The 24,132-nt window shown below is 38.9% G+C and overlaps 1 protein-coding gene across 6 annotated transcripts in view; it reads left to right on the forward strand.

The window, feature by feature from the left end:
- AFDN (afadin, adherens junction formation factor) overlaps positions 1 to 24,132 on the forward strand; it is a 90,477-nt gene that overhangs the window by 60,792 nt on the left and 5,553 nt on the right. For 4 of the 6 annotated variants that reach the window (XM_053382404.1, XM_053382407.1, XM_053382405.1 and 1 more), the window contains 12 exons: positions 204 to 402; positions 776 to 879; positions 1,180 to 1,266; positions 9,426 to 9,491; positions 9,623 to 9,696; positions 10,542 to 10,660; positions 11,735 to 11,929; positions 12,752 to 12,843; positions 12,978 to 13,166; positions 14,566 to 15,594; positions 20,242 to 20,376; positions 22,042 to 22,330. In XM_053382404.1, the coding sequence (XP_053238379.1) occupies positions 204 to 402; positions 776 to 879; positions 1,180 to 1,266; positions 9,426 to 9,491; positions 9,623 to 9,696; positions 10,542 to 10,660; positions 11,735 to 11,929; positions 12,752 to 12,843; positions 12,978 to 13,166; positions 14,566 to 15,594; positions 20,242 to 20,376; positions 22,042 to 22,330 (2,578 nt within the window). The remainder of the gene's footprint in view (positions 1 to 203; positions 403 to 775; positions 880 to 1,179; positions 1,267 to 9,425; positions 9,492 to 9,622; positions 9,697 to 10,541; positions 10,661 to 11,734; positions 11,930 to 12,751; positions 12,844 to 12,977; positions 13,167 to 14,565; positions 15,595 to 20,241; positions 20,377 to 22,041; positions 22,331 to 24,132) is intronic. The other 2 variants (XM_053382406.1, XM_053382409.1) reach the window with 2 other exon arrangements.

Raw genomic sequence — 24,132 nt, forward strand, 5'->3', positions numbered from 1 at the left:
AAAGTTAAAGCTCACAGCTACAGTTGAACGAAAGCTTTTGCCTCTTGTATCTGCTTCAGACAACATCAACCTAAACATATCACATACATCTTTTGCATTTGCTAATTTGGGGTGGCTAAAGTATAAAATGAAAACTTTATATTATTGGATTCTCATGTACAGCATTATTTACTCTCTCTCCCCCCCCCCCCCCGCTAAACTAGGAGTTAATAGAAAATGTTGTAGCAGTGGCAGAAAACACCGCAGATGAGCTGGCTCGAAGTGATGGTAGAGAAGTACAGTTAGAAGAGGACCCTGATCTACAGCTACCCTTTCTTCTGCCAGAAGATGGTTACTCATGTGATGTTGTCAGAAACATCCCAAATGGGCTGCAAGAATTTTTAGATCCACTTTGCCAAAGAGGTTAGTCCTTTCAGTCTTGTACTGGGACAAAAAATGCTTCCTCTGCTGTAGTTCAGCTAAGAAAAATTCATTTTGTCTTTAGATGTTTGGAAATCTCTTCTTGCCATTATTTTTATGCAGGATTTCAGCAACTTTTGTTGCCATGGAGATTTTATTTGGGCATCCCTTAAATCAAGAAAAGGAGTGTCTTCTTTCCAGATTTGTATTATCATGTGATGCACATTCTGTGTTGCCTCCTTCATCTTTTAAAAGCACTTGTCACATTTATGATCAACACTGTTTTTAGTAATGAACCATTTGTTTGCATGGTTGTTGTTTTTTGTGGACTCTCAAATTACCTCTCAAATTGTCTCCCCCACCCTACCCCTTCTAGGTTTCTGCAGATTGACGCCTCATCCACGTTCACCAGGAACTTGGACAATATATTTTGAAGGTGCAGATTATGAAAGTCATCTGTTGCAAGATAATGCTGACCTGGCAAGTACTTATCTTCTGGACATTATGGTAGAGGACATAAACTGTAGTTTAACCATATGCAATTTGTTATTTAGGGTGGCATTAGAGAGTTAAAATGCAGATGATTGCATTTACTATATTTTTCCTGCAGCATAGCATATTAGTGCTTTACTTAAGCTATTCAAAGTGTTTTATTTTGCAACGTAGAAGTAAGCTAAGAGCAGAATTACCTGTAAGTGTATTAAAATACCCAGAAGGAATTCTTACTGCTGTGCTCAGTGTCGTGGAATACAGAGTTTAATCTGTGCTTTGTTTCTGTAGGCTCATCCCTTAAGGAAGGAACCTGAGATAATCACTGTGACACTAAAGAAACAAAATGGGATGGGTCTGAGCATTGTGGCTGCTAAGGTATGAATATATAAATATACTAGAAAGCTCTGTCCTCCTGCTTGCTCCACTCACCCCCCCCCCCAGCAAGGCACATTACTTGCTGAATTGTCTGCCCTATCAATATGTTTTGTAGCCCTTTTTTTACCTTCACCCCCATGCCCATGCCTTCTCTCTGTAACCCTTCTCGCACACAGACCACCCTCATCTTCCTCCACACGTTGCAACTACTAAGCACCCCTTTCACCTTCCACCCAATTTTGAAGTCGCTATTTCCTCCTGTTTTGCAGCCCCTTTCGTGCCCTCACTTTCATATTCATTCCTATTTTCGTACCTCCCCCCCCCTGCTTCTGCAGATAAATGTTACTGTACCTTTAAGAATAGAATTTTGAAGACTGCCAGCTGATTCAGTTAGGGATGGTTAAGTGATGGATGTTGTAAACATATATGGTGTTTGCTTGTTAATAAAATACTTGTACAGTACTAAATTACTGCATTGAATCTGTACATACATGGTACCAGGAGTGAAGTAATATTTGAGGGCTCCTTTATCTCATACATGAGGTAGCTGAGGAATGAAAGAGGGAGACAACAATGGAGAGACGTAGCGGGGGGAAAGTGGTGATTTAAAACAAGCCTTGAGTACTGTAAGAAGGGAGTTGTGAAAGGCTTTGTTGTGTTAGCTTTTTCATGTTGACCTCTGTGTTGTACCCATTTCCATTATTTCTCCTTGTTTTTTCCCCAATCCTCAGTGTTCCTCCCTTCACATATCCTCCCATTGTCTTAAACCATCCCTTTCCCCCCTCCCAGTGTCCCTCTCTTCTCGTTTTGATTTTGTCCACGATAGCCATAAAGTGAGTAACGGAATTGCATCTCATCCTATTGACTGAGGTGTGGGGAGTGAACAGGCAGCAGAGAGACTCACCCTGATGACTTTTCATTCTAATGTGAATTATTGTGCCACCAGTTTCCAACCACCAGATGGTGCACTCTACCAGTATTGTAAAGCTGCCACATATTTAACAAATGTAAAGAGCTAGTTGGTAGGTGGCAGTGTTCTAAAACAGCATTTATATTTCAGGGAAGAAATTTTAAGATCTGTACTGTTGAATTAAATAATGATCTTGCATCATTTAAGCCAGAAGCAAGTCATTCACTTTTGTGTTCTGCTATTAAGATACAAATGAACAGCTTGCTATGTCAGCACTGACCACTGTCATAAGTGACATTGCCTAGTTTGAAAGAGTCTCTGGCAGGAATACAGGTGTAGCAGCCTTCCCCGCCGCCTTCTGCAGTCATAATTCATCTTGAAAAGAATTAAACCTATTCAAGCTAGGTGGTTGCAAGAGGGAAATGACAATTTTTAATGGGAGTAATCTGCGACCTCAGTGGTGGTATTTTAAAGTCTCTTTAAATGTATATAGCATTTTTGACTATTAAGGTGCTTCTTGTTTCCAAAGTATTATATCTTTGCTTGGTTTCAGAAGGGAAGAAAGAACTGGCTCTTCTGAGTGGTTTATATGTATCGAGTGTAAAAGAATGAGAGTGATCTTCATAGCTTTATTATTAATCATATTTTAGAAGATGTGCAAATATCTGGCAATTTTAATTGGTGACTACTTCAGACTATTCTTATGCACCTTTAGTGATATTTTTGCTGATTGATTCATTTTTACTTTGGACATGGTTAGTTACCCCAGAGTATGAATGTGGGCAGGGCTGTTTCTGGCAGGTGCAAGACACAGGGCAAATTTGCACACTAGGAATCTCTAGAGGGGAGACTTTCAATTTTTTAAGGGCTCTGGACAGATTTAGATTTTTGAGCAAGTGCTGTGGACATCACACCCTCTGGCCACTTCTTTTCTACCTTCCCTGAATCAGGAAATCACACAATCTATCTCTCCGTAGAGAGAGTGAGTGCATGCACACACTTCACTTTTTCAGCGAATCTCTGTAAAAGTCATATTCAGTAGAAAATCACTTAGAGCAGAAAGAGGTGAGAAAATACACCATTTTTCTAACTTTCTCCTTTGGCTCTGTATACTTTTCAAGGGAGAAAAAGAAAATCTACCTCATGGTGAAAGGGTTGCTGAATGGGAGGAATGCCTCAGAGGCTTGGTGAGCCCTAGGGGAAGACCTCAAGGGCACCACTGTGCCCATGGTCACAATTCTGGCAACCTCCACTCAAGCGTTCCCTCTGGATGGTCATGGTTGCTACCACTACTATTCCCATGCCTCTTCCTCACCTCAACTCCCAAATTGCTTTGCCATTTTAACACAGCATCAGTGCTGGTGCACTTTCCTCCCCTTTATCTGAAGAAGGGGTTGCTTCCTCAGAAGCTAAGCAACCAGGGTAAGGTGGCCCAGGAAAGGGACTGTGTTGGTCATGTGTGTGGCCTTCCAAAGGATTGAGTTCCAGAGCAATTTGCTGGGGATGGTCCTGAATTCCTATGCATGTCCAAATTACACTCACAAATTATCCCAGTAGGAATGCGTTCTTAAGCCTGCTTCCACATAAAGGTTGTGTTCTCTGGATCCAGGCAAATAGAAAAGTTCTGGTCATCTCATCTGCAATGGAGAAAGCAAAAGCCCCAAATATAGACTTTTAAACTTGTATGAGTTTCAGCTTCACATTATTAATGATTTTCATTTTTTTGAGGTGATAAAATCTTATATTGTTGCTGTTAACATCTTATGGTGTTGTGAAATAGCCAGTTGTCTTATCAGTGGTAGTCTGGCCTCTTGACTAGAGTGCTGGCTTGACAGATCCCTGGAGCCATGACCCAGAATTAGTTCTAGGAACAGCCCGAGGTAAATCAGTATAAATTAGTTTCTAGAGGAATTTAGTGATTCCCTAGGAACTTCAAATTATCTGATAGGCATGGTTCCAGAGGGCAAACAGAAACCATTCACCTATTGCCAAGAGATTGGGACTTCCAGTTCAAATCTTGTCTGTGTTTTCCAGGAGGTGTAGTAATAATCCTTCTAGCTGTTAGCATGTAGTTAGGAACATGAGCTGTTCTCTGTCATAGTACCAGTGAGCATAGCCACACTGGCTTGAAAAGGCAATAGCCACGTTTCCAGTACCGCATTAGGAACAGAATAAATTACCTACCATTGATGTAATGGTTTCCAGTAGTGGTCTCGCTGATGCTTCATTTCTGTTGCAAGACTTTTCTATAGCAGGAGTACTTTTTTGGTGGTAGTGGCTGGATTGCTCAGGGGGTCAGGGGGCAGTAATACTAAGAGACTAAGGGCAGAATTTAGTGCTCTAAGCCTGAAAGATGTTTCGATGTTAAATGCTGCCTGACTTCCAACCACACTGTGGTTACATTTTATGAAATCCAGATGATTTGGAAGCAGTGTGTGCATGCAGTTTACTTTAAAAATATATCACGGGGTGGGATGGGGAGTGAGGGGAGGGGTTAGCATACGACTTCTTCCCATCTGTGGGCCAGCACTTACTTCCTGTTTAATTTGGATTTTCTGTATCTTACTGAAAAGGCCGCCTTGATTTTTCTAGGCAGTGCCTATAGTTTAATAAAGCTCTTAATGATAAACTAAAGGCAGAGTAGCATAACTGATTGTGCAAAGAGTTGGAATATTGTATTGGTTGTAACTAGTGTTGATAAATGCTATGCTATATCAGTGTCCAGTTCGGAGCTGTCTTGCTGGGTGTTTTGGAAAATCTGGCAGACTGATGTTTGGGTTGTAGTCGAAGGCTGAGAAAGGATTGAAGAGTTGTATTTCTGGAGTTAAAATGTGGTTTTCTGTCGTTGGAAGAACAGAATCCTCGGTAAGTCTGTTCAAAAAGTGCTTTTCTATAAACGTTTAAAGTTGTCGGTGACTACTTCATTTGGCACTACTTGTTGTTGCATGCAGCTAAGTGATGTGCTTTTTAAAGGCTAGCACAATAATTTTTTTACCTTAAGCCAGTTCCTTTTCTGTGCTTTTTAATGACAAACATAGTGAGAAGTTTTAATCTACTGTAGTCTGCCAAGTGAACAACTGCTTCATTTACTATTGAAAGATTATGAATAATGTAAGATGTGCGCTTTTCCTTTTATCCATAATCCAGAAATATCTTTATAAATCTTGTGATTTTGCTGTGTGAAGAATGCTAAAACATATTAAAATTGACATTCTAAATACTAAATAAGAATAAAATTAACTGACTTCAATATATTTATTTCTGTAGAGGTTCCTTTAGCTAATTTACATGTCATTTCAATTGCTCTAAGTATTGATATTGAACTACTTGATGGCATAATTGAGCTAAACACAATCATGGTTGAAACACACATTTTTCTCAGTGTCAGTCACCACTTTTCACAAGGAAAAGTCAAAACATTTGCTATAAAGCAGTGTTTTGTTTTTATGCCTGTACTTTGATATTGGAAAGGAAAGCTCAATAACTCTTTCAAGTAATGATGGAGAAAATATCTATTATCAATGACAATAGTAGAAAGAAAATCATTGCACTAGAAAAGGGCAATACAGCATTAAACCACTGATTTATGTAAAAATGGATTTTTCAACAAACGGCTTTCGTCTAACCTTTAATGTATTGTTGATGTTCACAGTCTAACAGTTCTGCATACTTACAAGCAATCCTATGCATGTTTACTTAAAAGTAATATGTTAAAGTAATGATAGTAATGTAAAGTAATGATAGCTGCATTTTGGATTGCAGCCTCAAGCACCTAATTCTTTTATGAATTGTAACTAATATAGCTACCGTTATTCTGGATTCCGAAGCTTATGTTAAGATGGGATAAAAGAAGAACGAAGCTTGAGTTGGAAGGGACCCTGAGGATCATCTAGTCCACCCCCTGCAGGAATATGCAGCTGTCCCATATGGGGAGCAAACCTGCAACCTTGGTGTTATCAGCACCATGCTCTCACCAACTCCAGCTTCCACTACTTCAGATTTTCAAATAAGATTAGTGGCTGATAATTGTCACATCATACTGTTTAGCAGTTTCTTGAAGAAGAATGTATAGAAAGAATGGGAAAAGCTTTATATCATTCTCACTTTCTGTTCTGCTATGTCTCAGAAACAAGCTTTTATGAGAGCTGCTATAGCCCAAATGGGAAAAGTAAATGGCCTGATTACAGTGTGAATTTGAGTGCCTTTGATCCAAAGATCTATGAGCAGTGTTACACTCACAGAAGAAAGGTGGTTTTCCCCAGTTCCCCTTTCCCTCACTGACTTTGAACATTTGTGTCAGGCCTGGTCGTTGTCCTCTTCAGATCACCACACAAACGCTTCTTGTTCTTTTATAACTTTTTATTGTGTATTAACAAAATAATCTTATAAACAGTTCTTAACTATTATTCCTCAGAGTCACTTCTTTCAGATACCTTCTGAGCTCTGCTTCTCCGTGACCAGCCACCCTCAAAATGGCGAAGGCGCCCTTCCCTTCGCTTTCCCGCTCTTTTTTCTAACCTCCTGGCTAGAGCTGGCCTGTATCCCCTCCTCCCAATCTGAGCTAGAACTTAACCCTTGCCTTTCCTGGGAACAGCCGGTCCCTCCCTGTTGTTCCTCTTGCTCCCTTCTATTAGATTCACTGCTCCCCTCCCCCCCCTTGGGGAATGCTTTCTCCCTCTGATAAACTGAAAACTTCTAACTCTTCCCTGACAATTTGTTCTGGAGAATAGCAGTGAGACAGGGAATTTGCAAAAAATCACAAACCACTTCCATGAGTGGGAGCCTCCACTGAATTGCAACTCCTTTCCATGAATGGAAGGATTTGTAACATTTACAGGACATCAGGCTACTCTTCTCTGACACTTGAGAGATCACTCAGAGTTCTATTTTCCACATGAAGATTTAAAAAATGGACAAAACATACAAGTGCCCCTCTGACAGTTAGATGCACAGTCCTTTCTACCTTCTATGTAGACAAAAGTTATGCAGCAAATTGAGCATGCATATATTGTGGAGGAAGGTTCCTAGCTAGGTAAAGTCAATAGTCCAGTGGTTGAGCACATGCTTTGCATGCAAATAATCCCACATTCAATCCCCAGCATTTCCAGGTAGGGCTGTGATGGAGTCTGCCTGAAGTTCCACTGACAGTTGGGTGTCTACAGTATTGTGCTAAAGAGACCAGTGGTCTGACATACATATAGTACATATGGAACTATATGTATATGTATGCCTATACTTATACCACATGTATACATGTATGTATGGAAATAAATTTGTTACAGATGAGTTCTCTTGCTTTAGAATCTATTTTAATACTTATAAAGTGTAAAAAGTGTTCTAAGTGCTGTATAGATATTAAAGATAAGATTGGTATATTGAGGGTTGGCGCTAATAATAATAATAATAATTTTATTATTTATACCCTGCCCATCTGTCTGGGTTTCCCCAGCCACTCTGGGTGGCTCCCAACTGAATGTTAAAAAACACAATACAGCATTAAACATTAAAAACTTCCCTAAACAAGGCTGCCTTCAGATGTCTTTTAAAAGTAAGATAGTTGCTTATTTCCTTGACATCTGATGGGAGGGCATTCCACAGGGTAGGCGCCACTACTGAGAAGGTCCTCTGTCTGGTTCCCTGTAACTTCACTTTTCGCAGTGAGGGAACCTTCATAACATATATTTTATTGAAATCACCTGGTGTGGCTAAAGTCTGTTTAGATAAGCAGACACACATCTACTTGGCTGCCCTATCATCAACTCACATTGTGTCTTCTGGAAGAAGGGCAGCATTGGTGTCCTGTCATGATTTTACAACTTCAAAGAATTAGGTTTGATCAAGAATGCTATGCAAGATGCAACTAGTTCAAATCAAGGCACTTTTTACCTCACCTTCCGCAACTTCTTCCTTCTGCTTCACATTTCTTAACAAAGCCTTTACTTCTGCCACACTTATTGCGGTTTATGAAATCAAAGGTTCTGTTAAGGAATTTGAAGCAAAAGGAAGAAGCTGTGGAAAGTTGGGATTAATACTGGTTGCAAATGTACCATTCACAGAAGTATATTCTTGCATTTCAGCTTTAGAAGCCATTGAACAATACACATGCTATGCAACTCACATAAATTCAGCAGGGCTTCTGTTTAAGAAATTGCAAGCTAACAAATAATCAGGGATTTAGTGTGATGTAGCTGTTGAAGAGTCTGAATTAAGAGTTGGCAGTACTTGTTCTCCTCACAGTTCAACTATGAACTTGCATTGTCTTGCCCTGGACCACCTAATATCTTCCCTTCAGTTCCTCTGCCCACCAGCCAATCAGTAATATAAGTATTGTGATACTGGCTGCCCTTACAGAGATGGTCATAGAGGTCAGTGAGATACTCCTATATTTCTATTTGTATAATAAAACAAAATGTAAAGAATGTCATCACACAGCCCCTGTTGGAGGATTTGTAGTTTTGCGTCCCAATCCTGAATGCGCATTAATTCGGGATGGGATAGGGGAGCAAATATGAAGTGGTGGTTTAAAGCAACAGAAGTTTGAGTAAAGCAAGGTAGGAGGGAGCTGACAGGAAAATGGGGTATTTAATCAAGCAAACACTCATATGTGTGCAATATCAATCAACTGAACTTAACATTCTCCATCTGACAGGCTTAAGATTCTGTTCATCTTAAAGGTACAGTAACATACATCATCATGGAGGAGGGGGAAACACAAAGGGGGCTGTTAACTAGGAGAATGCATGGAAATGGGGTGATCTATGTGCAAAGGAGAGTTGAGAAAAGGAGGAAGAGGGAGACAGGAAAAAGAAGATGAAGGTGAAAATGGGAATGCAGAGAGCTGCAAAAAGGGGAATAAGAGGTGTGGGAATGCAGGTGAAAGCATTTGCACGAAAGGTCTGTGGAATAGGAGGGGATGATGGCTTCATAATGGGGTGGGAAGCGAAAAGGGTGCTTAGTAGTTGCAATGTGTGGGAAGAGGAAGATGCAGGTTAGCAGGATGTGTTGCACTAATGGAGGGGGAAGAGGAGGATGCATGGATCTGGGAGTGAAGATGAAAATGGTTGCAAAGCAGAACTGCAGAACAGAAGAGAGTGGCTTCATAAGTGTGGTTGGGAAGGTGAAAAGCAAGCTTAGTAGTTGCATGGGGTGGGAAGGGATTAATGTGGGGAGAATTGCAGGATTTGCAACTTGTCAGAAAAAGCAACCTTTATTGTGCATTTGTAATAAGAATTGTTTTATCTCTTTCTAGGGCGCTGGTCAAGATAAACTTGGAATCTATGTCAAGTCTGTGGTCAAAGGTGGTGCTGCAGATGTGGTTAGTAGTACCTTTAATTATTAAATTACTAAAATTTCAGTGATTAATTTTGAATAGTTATCATCTACATAGCTTAGTTTGGCTAATCTCCTACTGTATACTGTACCTTTGTCTTATGAAACATTTAACAGGATGGCCGACTGGCTGCAGGGGATCAGTTACTTAGTGTGGATGGACGCAGTTTGGTTGGACTATCCCAAGAGAGGTATGTCATGCTTTTATGTGTTTGTAGAAGAGTGGTGTGGTTATAAATCACATAGGACTTTTCCTCTCATCTTTTACACCCCTTGATTTGATTGACATATATTCCATTCTCAACCTCCTCTGTCTTTAATCACTGGTCATGCCATAGATGTTGAGACACATTTGCTCACCCAAACTTGTGTAGTGTAGTGCTGTGACTTGCAATGGCTCTGGATTTTTTGAATTGTAGGAGGCATTTGGTGTTTCCTGAGAAAAGTGACTGCGCTTTTCATCTTTATGCTATCTGGTCTGCCAGACTGTTTCACAGACTTGTAGCACTTCTATTAGAGCCATACGGGGAAAATTGAGCCCTTTTGCCGCAGTTGCAGAAGTGGGATTGCACAGATTGGCAACCCAGCCAATCAAAACAACAATAACACTAGTGTACCCTTTTCTACTGCAGTACCACTGATAGTAGCTCAGAGTGTCTCATCAAAGAAAATTCTGATTCCCAAAGTCTGTGATTAAATCCTGTATTCGATTTAAAGCTTGCAGTCCTTGCAGTTTTAAAGACAGTCATTTGTGCCATTTCTACTTTAGAAAATAAACTGGCAGTTTTTTGTGTGGTGTGTGGGGTTTTTTTACTTAGAGAAAGTTTGGATGAGTTGTTTAGCGTGCAAGACATTAAATGAAATTTTATTCTACTCATGGTTCATAAAGAGGCCCTTTTTCCAAATATTACTATTTTAAACAAATTAGTTTTATCTTTTATCTGGAAAACTGTGTACTTTCTCTTTGATCTTTAGTACTATCTTGCTATTGTCAATTATAGTATTTTAAATTAATTTTATTTAACTCTCACCTCAGGGCAGCAGAGCTGATGACAAGAACAGGATCAGTAGTGACGCTGGAAGTAGCAAAACAAGGAGCAATTTATCATGGTTTAGCAACTTTGCTTAACCAGCCGTCTCCAATGATGCAAAGAGGTAAACAACTTGAAATATTTTTGTCCGCATACATTCCATGCTTTCTAGAAATTGTGTTTGAATAAACATAGTACAGCCTAATTCACTCATTATTCTTTCTCTGAAGGAGAGGCTTATAAAATCCTTAAAGTCTAGTACAATGCAGTCCTGTGGATGTCTACTCAGAAAGTCTCACTAATGGGGCTTACTGTTGGACGAATTTGCATTGGACTGCAGTGTTAAGTGTGTGGAAGGTTGTTCCCCAGAAGTAATGAGAGCACAGACTATTTCTTAATCTGTTTCCTTCTGTGTTAAATTTGAGGAATGATAGTAACCTGTTGAAAGGACAAAACAGTCAAGATTGTCAAGCGTTTTGAAGATTAGATTAAAACATTTTCTATGGGTTGGTACTGTTTGGCAAACGTATATTGAGTCTGACCTCTGATCCATCTGGCCTAGTACTGCCTGCTCTGACTGGCAGCAACTCTGCAGATACCCGCTGCATAATATCCTTTTAGCTGGAGATGCTGGGGTTGAACATAGAACACAATGCATGCAAAACCTGTGCTTTTGCCATGACTATGTACTTCCTCAACCTGGATAGGAGTGAGAATACTGCATTTCATTTCTTTTGGCCCAGTAAATACCGATTGTGTGGCAACTCTGTTCATTTGTTAATTTCACTGGCTTGGAAGGAGCTGTAATTCAAGTGATTCCTGATTCATCTCTCATTTAGAAGCCACTTTCATTTCGCGTGAGATACTACCACCTCAGTATTAATTCACCTTAAGAAGGAAGCAGGAGGTGCTTCATAGTTTAGCCTCTGTCTGAGCTTGTCTTCAAAGAACCTTCCTCCTAGTAATAGAAAGGAGAGTGTCCAGTGGCTAAAGCCCCATTTGACCAGCACACAGCAGGCAAATTCACAGTTAAGTCCAAATTCTCAATTCACTTCCCTTCACCCAATTTCATTCATCTGGGATTAGGGGAATGACTTCAAGATCACATACCAGGTTCCGGCAGCTTTGAATCCAAGCAGTAATCATATGAGAAGTTAAGCAATGATTGTTCTCATACAACTTCTCTCTCTTTCTGGAGTTTCAGACCGCCGTGGCTCAGGTAAACCCCGACCAAAGAGTGAAGGATTTGAGCTATATAACAACTCTGCTCAGAATGGATCCCCTGAGAGCCCCCAGTTGCCTTGGACAGAATATAATGAACCAAAGAAATTGCCAGGGGATGACAGACTGATGAAAAACCGAGCTGATCACCGATCTAGTCCCAATGTAGCAAGTAAGCAGGAAATGGTTTAAAGATGTTTATATGGACCATGTTTCTGTAGAGGACTGAAATGCTCTGAAAATGAATGGAATAAAAATTTGATAGTTAGCTACAGGGGCTAAATTCTAAAGAAGGTAGGCCTCCACAGATGTTATGAAACGCCCAACGCATTACATCAGATTGTGAGTCCTCACAGGCCATCATTCAGCTTGTAAGTGCCTGGGACAAGAGGTGAGCCAAAGAAGAAATCAGAGGTTTTCAGGAACCTGCTGTAGTGGGTATATGTTTATGTAAAATTATGTACAGTGGTACCTCAGGTTACAAACGCTTTGGGTTACAAATGCTTCAGGTTACAGACTCTGCTAACCCAGAAATAGTACCTCGGATTAAGAACTTTACTTCAGGATGAGAACAGAAATCGGGCAGCAGCGGGAGGCTCCATTAGCTAAAGTGGTACCTCAGGTTAAGAACAGTTTCAGGTTAAGAACAGACCTGAACAAATTAAGTTCTTAACCCGAGGTACCACTGTACTGAGTACATGCATACATCATTTGATTTGTATGTTGCTTTTCCATAGTTAAAACTATGCTCAAGGCAGCTTACAACATGAAGAAATATACATAATATAACAAAAATACAGTAGTCATAAATATGTACAGTAGGCTAGTTATTCCACCCCTGAATAGCTAGCTGTGAAACAAATTATATATACTATTTTTCTTACATTATTTAAGAGGAGCAAACAAGTTTATCAGCCTTGTTATTTCTCTTAGTTTGAATTAGTTCTCTTGTGTAGGCAACAAAGGTGGTTTAATTTTTTTCCCCCCTCAACAGACCAGCCTCCAAGTCCTGGGACCAAGAATGCATATGCAGCTGGAACCACTAACAAGATAACATCAGTGTCTACTGGAAATCTTTGCACAGAGGTTAGAAGTAGCAAGCAAAAAAATTTTTACCATATATATATATATATATATATATATATATATATATAAATAAAATCACAGTGTGGTGTGTTTTAATAGGTACAAAAGTGTAAATGATCTTTATATTTATACAGGAACAGATACTACCATCCAGACCTGAAGCATATCCTATCCCAACACAAACTTACACCAGAGAATATTTCACATTCCCAGCCTCCAAATCCCAGGATCGAATGGGTCCTGCTCAGAATCAGTGGTCGAGTTATGAAGAGAAACCCCAAATTCCACCTGAAAGTAATCATTATATCAGTGTTGCAATGCAGGTTAGAAATTTGCTTTTATCAACTAAGTTAACTGAATGGTTTTGGTGTTGTGGTATGGAATAATAAGATTATTGGTCCCCTAATATTTAGTACTTGTAAAAAATATCTCTGGTTCGTTACAGCTGCTATTTGTTATTTGGTTAGCTTTAAAATTAGAAATTAAAGGTTCACAGTATATCTAAATTGCTAAGAAAGGTTCCATACATACTGGCATCTTGTATGAAAACTTGACAATATATATTTAGAGTTGATGTTTGAAACATAGCAATAGTAAACAATATTGGGAACATTACTTTTGCCAAAGGTTTGTGTCTTAAGAGTGACTGTAAATGCAGTTTAGTATTCAAAGACTGCATTAACTATTGTCAAATCATAAAATGCCTGTTTAAGTTGTGTTCGCTTTTAAATACCCAAGTCATTAGCAATCTGCTAGTAGCGTTTTCACAGTGCATCTTACACAAGCTGCTTTGTGTTCAGTGCTTCTGGACTAATAGAGCATAAGAAATGCTTTCATTCCAAACAATGCATTCTTTCTAGGTCATGGTTAAGGTCATTGATAGAGAAGCACCAAATAAGTTGCCTTTGTTCATAGTTTCTAACTACGATTCTTTTGCATCTGGTCAACTTTGTGCCTAAAATAAATATTGGAAGGAACACTTAAGGAATTTTGAATTAAAATTAAAATTTATAGATGGTTTCATTGGAGCTTCTAAGGTATGTGGTGCCTTATTATCAAATGGTGTTACATGCTGTGCAGTGGTTGTGTTTTTCACTTAATGCTAGAGAACTTCACAGTGATCTAATCAAAATGCAGCATATCTGTGAAGATGGAATATTTTACCAGGGATTTAATGATCAGATGTTTTCCTGCCCTATATAACTATGAGAAGGAGTGGGGAAATAAAGTAAAGTGAACAGATGGTTCCACTTCCTGTGCTGCTCTTAGGGTTAATTGTGATTATAATAAAAGCTTGTCACAGCAGTTGGGGGCAGGACTAGATAAGTTACTGTGCTTCAGTTATTCTTGTAAGTTGCTAGCCCCACATCTTCTGTGGGAATACGTTTCAGAGCTGGAAGTAGTTTCAGTTTGGCATTGTTGTGAGTTCTGTGTGAGAATGGGTATACAGCCTAAATTAGGTTGCTGTTCTTTCTCCTCCCAAAGTATTTTCGTAATCGTGTATCAAAGCTCACAGACCTCTAGAGCTTGCATAACTTGTTTGGAATGAAAGCCTGTATGCAGTACTTGGAACTGTTGCAACATGCTGTTTATGAAAGTGTTGATTTTACAGGAAAGTGAGTAAGCATTTCATCATCACTCTAGAATGCTATAAACTGTCATTTAGTAATTTTTTTCTGTATATGAATTCTAACATGTGAAAACTTTTTTTCCTTCTTCAAGCGTGTAACACGTTCTCAGGAGGAACTACGAGATGATAAAGTTTATCAGCCAGAAAGGAGTCGACTAGAAGTTGCCATACGAAAAGATGTGGAATATATTGATCGCAAATCAGACAGTGATCCATGGATGAATTCTTCTGTGGATTCTAGCACATCAAGCCAAGAGCATCTAAACCATTCTTCTAAATCTATTCCCCCTGGTTCTTCTTTAACCAAAACTGGACCTGGTCGCTGGAAAACTCCTATTGTTTCTCAACCAGTATCACTAGTGACTTCCCAGTCCACCAGAACAGACCTCCCTCCCCCTCCCCCTCCTCCACCAGTGCACTATGCAACTGACTTTGATGGGCTGCAAATGGATTTGCCTCTTCCGCCCCCGCCGCCACCTCCAAGCCAGTTGGGGCCACAGTCATCATCTCAGGTTGCTGCTGCAGAACGCAAAAAGAGAGAAGAACATCAAAGGTGGTATGAAAAAGAGAAAGCCCGTTTAGAGGAAGAGCGAGACAGGAAGCGTCGGGAGCAGGAAAGAAAACTGGGGCAAATGCGTTCTCAGCCACTAATTCCTGCGCAGTCCCTACTTCCTCCAGTTTCAGTTCAGCAGGTGAAACCAGAAAAGCCTTCAACATTGCAGAGACCCCAGGAAACCGTCATTAGAGAATTACAGCCCCAGCAGCAACCCCGAACCATTGAGCGAAGAGATCTGCAGTACATCACTATCAGCAAAGAAGAGTTGTCCTCTACTGATAGTTTATCTCCTGACCCTTGGAAACGAGATGCGAAGGAGAAGCTGGAGAAGCAGCAGCAGATGCACATTGCAGACATGCTGAGCAAAGAGATTCAGGATCTTCAGAATAAGCCAGATAGAACAGCTGAAGAGAATGACCGCCTGCGCAAGCTTATGCTGGAGTGGCAGTTCCAGAAACGACTCCAAGAGTCAAAGCAAAAAGATGATGATGAGGACGATGAAGAAGATGATGATATTGATACTATGCTGATTATGCAGCGACTGGAAGCTGAGAGAAGAGCAAGGGTAAAATGAGAGAATCCTTTTAATAAGCTGTTTGTATTCTAAAATGTCTGTTAGCCTAAAAAAAACACCTTAGATATCACCACAGGATAAAGGAGGACTGGACTCTCTTATTGTCCCTGTCTTTCATTGTATATAATGAAGTTTGGTCTAATCTGTTTTGACTTTGTCCAAGTAAGTGGTGTATTATAAGCTACTAACTGGAAAGCTTGAGCTGAAGATAGCTCTATTTCCAGTTCCCTTCCTACCCCCAGCCCCCCAAATAGCAAGGGAATGACAGGAAAATTAGACATCCTTTCTAATAAATAGATGTTGATCCCTGCTTCGTTTAATTCTAGCATATGATTGCATACATATATAGTTGTCCATAAGGGCAAAAAGTGAAGGACTGTCACCTGTATTTTTTTTAAGTAAGCCTAGTTTTAATTCTGCTTGATTTTTGTACAATCATGAAGCCAATGCCACAACATATTTTATGTTCATGTTTCATCTGTCAAAATGCATAGCATGATTTGGATTTTTAATTCCACAAGAGTGATGATGTGGTTCTTTCATTGGTGAAAACACAAAACTACAGAAACTGATTAAAAACGTACAGAAACTTTTTTCATGCAGCAGCATATAAACTAACTCAAGGATTGTGTACTTGACAGTGATGAAAGTTAAAAGTGGCGCAATTCTTTAAAGATTTGTAAATAATTGGTCTATAAATTATGCTGCTTTTGCCACAGTGAAAAGCATTTGCTTTCCAAGGCAACCATTTTATGCATTTTCTCAATGAAAGCGTTCCTTTATTTTTATTTTTCTGCTGTGGCTCACTTTTCTACACTGCAACTTAAATCAGTTTCTTAAAGCTAAGTGTGTCCTCGACAGATTCATTATATGGTATCTTGTGGTTGCTGCCTCTTTTTTTGTCACACAGCTTTATTAACTACATTAATATATCATTTAAAAACAAAATTGTTTATTTTGGGTTATCTAACACATTAATCTTGTTCTTTTAAAATCTGCATTATAATTCTTTGTTAGGTGGTCATCTCTGTTGCATAACATCTGCTAAATCATTCCTTTCCACTAGGACTGATAAATTTACATTTTGTACGTTTTAGAAATATTATCCCCCATCTCTAATAACCAAATATTTTTAAAATGAGGTAACTAATTGGCTGGTTTTTTTGCAATAAAAATTGTATAGCTCTTTATCCACTTATAGATGGACTGTGTGTTCTATCTTAAAGGACACAGTTTACAGAAATAACTTGCTTTTTAAAACTATTTTTTACTGATTTATTTAGAAATGTTCACCAATTCCACATTAGCTTATCAAACAGTGCTTTTCATTTTTCCTTTTATACAGCTGTAGTAACAAATCAAAGTGCTTTTGGCATAGTGCAAATCTAAATTTATCTTTATTTTCACTGAGCATCTTTCTTTTTCCTTCTCTTATTACCTGCAGCAGACTGCTATGCCAGCAATCTCTGTTCTAGATTTGGTATGTTCTTATTTCTTTCTCTTCAATGCCTTTTTCTTACTGCTTTTTATCCTTTTCTTCTTTTTAATTAATAATGATCCAATATGCATTGGATATTGCTTTCTAAGTGCTTTATGGCAGGGTGTAATGTGTTAAAGGGCTGTAAGCAAGCACACAGCCGTTGCTTGAGGTATGTTCCTAGCTTTTCCCCACTCCTGCCTTTATTCTTTAAAAGTTGTGTTCTGTTTGCATCTTTGAATTGTTTGCAGCTGTGTCCGACCATTTATAGGAATAATATATCTAACATTTTCCAAAAATAACCCTTAGCTTTGACAAACATTATATGTAGCTGGGACTGAATGGCTCCCTTCTTTTTTATTGTTGTTACTCCCTTGTCCCGCAAACCATAGATTTAATTAAATTTATTCTAACCATTTCAATATTCAACTTCTAAACCATTTATCGTTTCTTGCTCCCATGATGGATAGTTTGGCATTCACATTAATTTCCTAGAAACTATTTGCTTTAGTGCTTTGCTTTTTGGAATGCTACCTTGAAGTAAAAAGTTTGGAACTCATTTATAGTTATTCTAAATATCTATATAAAAATAACCCCTTAGTTGATCAGTAAGGGATATGCTGCTAGTAAGTAACAATATTGTGTCAGAAGCTAACAGCATTATAATACAGACAGAATTATGCATCTCAGCAGGCTTTCCATGATATATAGCTGTTTTATGAGGCAGAAATGAGGTTCTCTGTACCCTGATCACCTGATCATTTCTTACTTCTGTTTGCCCTGTGATACAGCTTGTGATCTGGCTGGCACATTGTAGTTTCCTTTCACCAGCAATTTTATTTTTTATTTTTCCTCAAACAAAACCAGTGTATAGATGTTAAAATAACTCTCAAGCTATAGAAAATTTTCTGTTTCTGGATTTTTGAACACAATCTAACCTATGTCACTCCACATATTTAAAGGGAAGAGATGAAGGATATAAAATAGAATTATAGTTAAAAACTTTTGTCTCCCTATCCCATTTAATTTCTTTTGAAGCTTCTCTTTAGAGTAACACCACTATGACATTTTGGCATTCACAATTTGAGTCTCTTCAGCAGTGTGGGACATAGTCCAGTAGTTCTCCTTTATTCTTTCATGACATTTTCTGACAGGTTCTTAACTAGATAATATCCACATATCTCTTCAAGGACACTTTCTGAAATCATTTTACTTCTGTAAAATCTTCCCAGTAATGTAAGATGATCTGTTGTGCAGAAATAGGCCCTCCTTGAACATGAGTGAATACTTTTGCACTTACCATGCACTTTATTCACATGATTTTTTCCATGTTAAATGACTGCAAATGGTTCCTTCAGTATGGAAATCCTTATGCAATGTCAAGAAGAACCAAAGATATTACTCTAAATAGCTATTCACTTGGGCAGGCTGTCAAGGCCAGATCGATTCTAGTGCCATTTTTTAAAACTAAATGGGCAAAGGGATCTTTGCCTTTTGACTTGCATACCTGGTGGACAAACACATGTAATTCTTGTTTTTTAAACAAGTTTTTTTCCCCTAATTTACACTGTAAAGTACATAGCTGGGTTTTTTTTAGTAGGATTAGTGCCATTTTCAAAAGCTGAGTAGAGCTAGAAGCAAACCTTCCCTCCAACACTGTATGCCTGCTGACCCACAGACCAGTTGGAGAGGGGGGAGGCAAGTGAGAGGAAAGAGATAGATTTACCAAAATATTGTACACGTCTACATTTACACTATAAATGTATTTCACTGCTCATTCAGTTAGCTCATCAGCACTTTAGGAAAGGGGTTGCTAATCTTCTGTGCTCCAGATGTTGTTGAATTGCAGCTCCCATCATTTGTACCCATTAGCCACACTGGCCGAGGCTGATGGAGGTGTAATCCAGCAACATCTGGTAGACCATAGTCTAGCAATCCCTGGTTTAAATTGAGGTGAAATGAGGGGATGAAAAAGTTGAGAGGGAATTTTTTGAATTATTATATATAATAAATATATAGAGAGAATGGGCCTTTTCTGTGGTGGCTCCTCAGTTGTGGAATGCTCTCTCCAGAGAGGCTCTTCTAGTGCTATCTTTACATGTCTTTAGACACCAGGCAAATTCCTCTTTACCCAGGCCTATGGCTATTAAATAATCTGTGGCCTGTAAAAGTGTGGGGAAGAGGACTGTTAGTATTATGTTTATTTTACTATTAGGTGCCTGTCAGTATGCTTTTTACTATGTTTTATTATGTTTTTACCATTGGTGTTTTGTAATGTGTTTCTAATACTGTACACTGCCCTGAGATCTTTTGATGAAGGGTGGTATAGATATTGACATTATGATGATGATCACTACAGCATTTGTGTGCCTTTTGAACCTTCCAAATCCACATTGATTTAAAAGTCCTAAATTTCCCCTGTCCTTTGTTCTACTTTCAAGTGGACCAGCAATTTCACAAAGAGATGTTGATTTCGAACTGAGATTAGCTCTAAGAATTTCACCATTGCAAACGAGTAAAAAACAGCAAGTGCCTGGTTCTTCTTGTGTTTGTATCATTGTGCTCTCCAACATGGACCTTTGGTATCTTCTTTAGTGGGGAGCAGAAACTTGCCCCACATTAGATGTTTGTTTGGGTGGGGAGATGCTGCAAACATCCAGCCATCACAGCAATGTAATGGTATAGGTGTAAGTTGCTTGCATTCCCTTCCCACAGATGTAGCCAAAGTGCTGCTCTCCAGATGCTGTTGGACTTCAACTCCCATCATGCCTAATTGTGGCCATGCTGCCTGGGGTTGATGGCAATTGTAGTGTAATGACACCTGAAGGGCATCACATTAACAACCTTCACAAATGACTGAAGTTAAACTGTGGAGAAGAAACATGCATGTTCTCTAGGGACAGGGAGAAGAAAAGAAATTCCTCTGCACATTTCTTTTCTCTCAGTAAAAAACAGTAGTAATTTTCCAGAATTTTAAGATGAAATACTGATCCTCATCCCATGACCAAAATTTTCTGCTTTAGCAGTGACAAAATAACACCTGTGTTGGACTATGGGTTTTTTAAAAATGAACAAACCAACAGTTTCTCTTCAGAATTTCTGTCCTGAGGATTCATTTGCCCTTATTTGGGGGGAAAAAATTGAAGACAGATCTTTGTTAGCTACAGGATGAAGAGCGTAGACGGCAGCAGCAGTTGGAAGAAATGCGTAAAAGGGAAGCAGAAGACAGGGCCAGGCAAGAAGAAGAACGCCGGCGCCAAGAGGAGGAGCGGACAAAGCGAGAGGCTGAACAAAAGGTTATGACCCCCTTGAGTGAAGCAAAAAATATTTGTATGCTTGACTGCTAAGAATTCAATTTTTAATCAATGGTGGATGGACACCCTATTTTATGCTACTGTAGAACAGGTTAGCTCTGTGTGCACAAACCTTGAGAGTTACTGCATTGCTTGCTACTTTTATAGTGCTTAACAAGTATTGGATGCCGTATGCTAGCTAAAACCAGGAAGCAGACCCCATTGGCAGGCTTAATAAATGGCAAGATATATAGGACAAATGCAAAAATAAATATATTACGAGGTTGTTGAATATTTAGCACAATGAGAGAGATTCAAGATGAAATTCAGTCCAGGTGGTTAGAACAAAAGAATGAAAGTGGCAAAAAGGTTAAAGATGATTTAAAAATTAAGAGAAAAAATATTTTTAAGCTTTTCAAAGGAGGGAAGAGCCATCAGGCAAGGTATGAAGTTTTAGAATTCCATGCGAAGGGCACATAGGTGCTCTTTTCTTCACCGTTCACCTCCCTCTTGTGTGCAAGTTCTCCATAACCACCCACTGCCAATATGATTCAGAATCTTGTTGGTCCATTCTCACCATAGCTAACAGGATCCTTAACCATGTGGTTTCACTGATTAAAAGTTTTGAGCTGTTAGCAACAATCTCATAAGGAGCAGTGCAGATGTAACAACCATGATTTAGGGAGTAGGCTGAATTCCTATTTATATATGAACAGCTCTTTCCCATCTCAAAAAACGTTCACTGAATCGGCCTGTAGTTAACCATGATTAGCAATGAATTGACAAATGTAAAATTGAACCATGGTTGAATAGTACTGCTTCAATGGCTCCCTTTACTGTTCCAAAGAATGATTGAGAGAGATGGGGGATTTTTGTATTAGAAAGGAATGAATGGGTATGGGCTCTTGCCAGGTCCTCAGTCCATTGTGTGGATTGTCTCTTAAAAGAATGCAGGTAACAAAGCTCATTAAGTATAAAACTTCTCACTATCAGTTGAATGGTAAACTGAATCGTAATGTTTGTTTTCATTGGTCTGGTATGTATGTGCAAGTTAAAGTTTGGCATTAACTTTCACTCTATATTGAATATATGTTCAGTATGTTATTTGTCAATAGAGACAGGAAATACTATTTCCCTTCAGTATCAGCTTAAATAAGGGAGTAATATCTGTTCAATCATTTAAATTCAAAGAAGTTGTACTGTATATACAGTGCTTCAGACACCTTAGAATACAGTTCAAGAAGCTGTATAGAATTGGCAGGGTAGAGCGATACCTAATTTCTAGAGCAGTATACTGTCAAAACAATGAATGCCAATACAATTTTAAAGTGATAACTTGAAAAGGATGGGTAAACTTTAGTGAGCTACTGGTTTTCTTCTCATTAAAAGCAAGGTAGAATTCTACATCAGTTGTATTTAGCCTTATGTGTGCACCATTCCTTTAAACTCTATGCAATGTTTGGTAATGTTTAAGTTTAATTTTCTCCGTGAAAATATGTACCATGTCTTAAGTGCAAAGATTACTCAACATTTGACGAAGCTTGTAAATAATTTATAATAGTAAGCATTGAAAATTTACTGGGTATAAGAAACTGAGTTTTATTTTGTCGGTATAAAAATGGCCTTCTCCGACGTTTGTTTGACCATTTGTTTCCTTTGGGCCCACAGAGGCGACAAGAAGAAGAATATTACAATCGCTTGGAAGCTGAAAGGCGCCGTCAGCATGATGAGGCAGAACGGAGATTGCTGGAGCCCGATGAGCCTGGTCTGTACAGACCTCCGCTTCCACGGGAATATGAATTCCCACCCTTGCCCCCTTCATCTAATGCTCCTCCTCCCCCACCTCAGCGAAACACCTCTTACCTCAAAACACAGGTCCTCTCCCCAGATACGCTTTATACTGCCAAGTTTGTTTCATACAATGATGAGGAGGAGGAGGACTCCTGTCTAGCAGCAGGTCAGGATAAGTACTCCAGTACAAGAAAGTCTTATGGTGACCTTCCTCCTGCCAGCCTTAAGCCACAGCAGCCCTCACGCCAGCCACGCCCAGCCTCAGATGGCATATTTCTTTCCAACTCATTCCAGCCATCCTCGGTCAATGCCAACAGTACTGCTTTCAAAACGAGCCAGCCCCCTCCCCTACCAAACAAACCGAGTTTCATCAATCCCAGCAGCTCAAAAGGTAGACGCAAAATTTTAATTAAGAATCTTTTCTGTATGAAACTCTCTCCACATTTCACGCTATGGTGTTCTGAACAAAATCACTTCATGATTATATCTCACTTGATCACTGTCCTAAGCATGGTGGTCCGACTTCAGTGCTGATGTGCTACTGTAAATCCTATTTTTAAATGTGTGTGGTCTTTCCATTTTCTTACCAAACTCTCTGTAATTCCTACTTTCATATAATGAAAGAAAAGTGATTTTTTTTATTGAAAAAAATCCCCATCCAACCAGCTAAAAGTACTGTTGGTTTTGGCTTTTGTTCTGTATCTCTTTTCAGCTACTGTTTCTTATTTTCACTGGGTCCATGGTGCTTTCACATTTCTGAGCCACATGTTTCTCATGATAATAGGACATGTGTGTCTGGTTTGTTAGTAATGGGAAGATGTTTTCCTTCTGCTTATTTGGCATGTATCTCATGTGCAAATGGCTTTAAGAGTATACTACCCAACAACAGTATTTGAAATGTTAGGGGTGTGTATTTGAAGATTCAGGGGAGAGAGGTAAATTAACTTATAAACAATATCAATAAGCATATATTGATGCTTCTAGCACTGGCTGCCTAGAGTTGAAGCAGAAGCCTATTTTTCCATTTCTAGTGCTTCCTCCCTAACTTTCTTCCATAAGTTACTTTTCCTGACTTTATTCTCATTCACATAAATGAATAAACCTAATAACCTTGGCAGAAAATAGTTCCATTATCTGCAGAGCACGACAATTCTAGTGTAAAAGAATTGGGGTGCCACACTGACAGAAGGTTGTGGTTGGTTTAGCTTTTGATAATTTGGAAGATGAAAACCAATTTATTAAAACAGTTACTTTTCTAAGTATTCTCCCAATTTAATTTTGGTAAGCAGGGCTCTTTGAATGTTTTGCCCTTTAAACCACCATGTGTAGTGAGAAGCGGGAGGTCAGCAAGGCTTCTTCAGTTGCTCTTAATGTTATAATAGCAGTAACCCAAAATAGACACCCACCCACTGATGTTATGTACTTCTTTGAGTACCAATAGGAAACCTATTTTTGAACCTCCAATTTATGTGAACTGGTTACTAGATTGTGTTGCTATGTAGCCGCCACACCTGTCTCTATTTATGTTACACAGTGCTCACCTACTACATACACTGTAAGAGTTGAGTGCAAACTTAATTAACAAATAGGTAGCTATAATATTTGCTAAAATGAGGGATACAGTATTCCAGCCCTGATGCCATTTAATAAAAATGAATTATTAAAGTAGTTTTTTGTACTTCCTCTACTGATACTAATTTAACAGAAACTGAACACATCTGCTTGAGTAATTTAATTCATGCAAATGATCAGTTGCCAAGTTCCAGAATAAAATTTGTTTGAATATTATAGTGTACATATAAATACTTAATTTCAGCCTGAAAGTGGTCAGTTGGTGGCCATCTTTTTCTAATGGTCAGTTGGTGGCCATCTTTTTCTAATGGTCAGTTGGTGGCCATCTTTTTCTAATGGTTGACAGGGAGTCAGTGTAGCACAACATAATTAAACTGAGTTGTTTAAAAAAATACT

The sequence above is a fragment of the Podarcis raffonei genome, chromosome 3 (assembly GCF_027172205.1).
Source record: "Podarcis raffonei isolate rPodRaf1 chromosome 3, rPodRaf1.pri, whole genome shotgun sequence".
Classification (NCBI taxonomy): domain Eukaryota; kingdom Metazoa; phylum Chordata; class Lepidosauria; order Squamata; family Lacertidae; genus Podarcis; species Podarcis raffonei.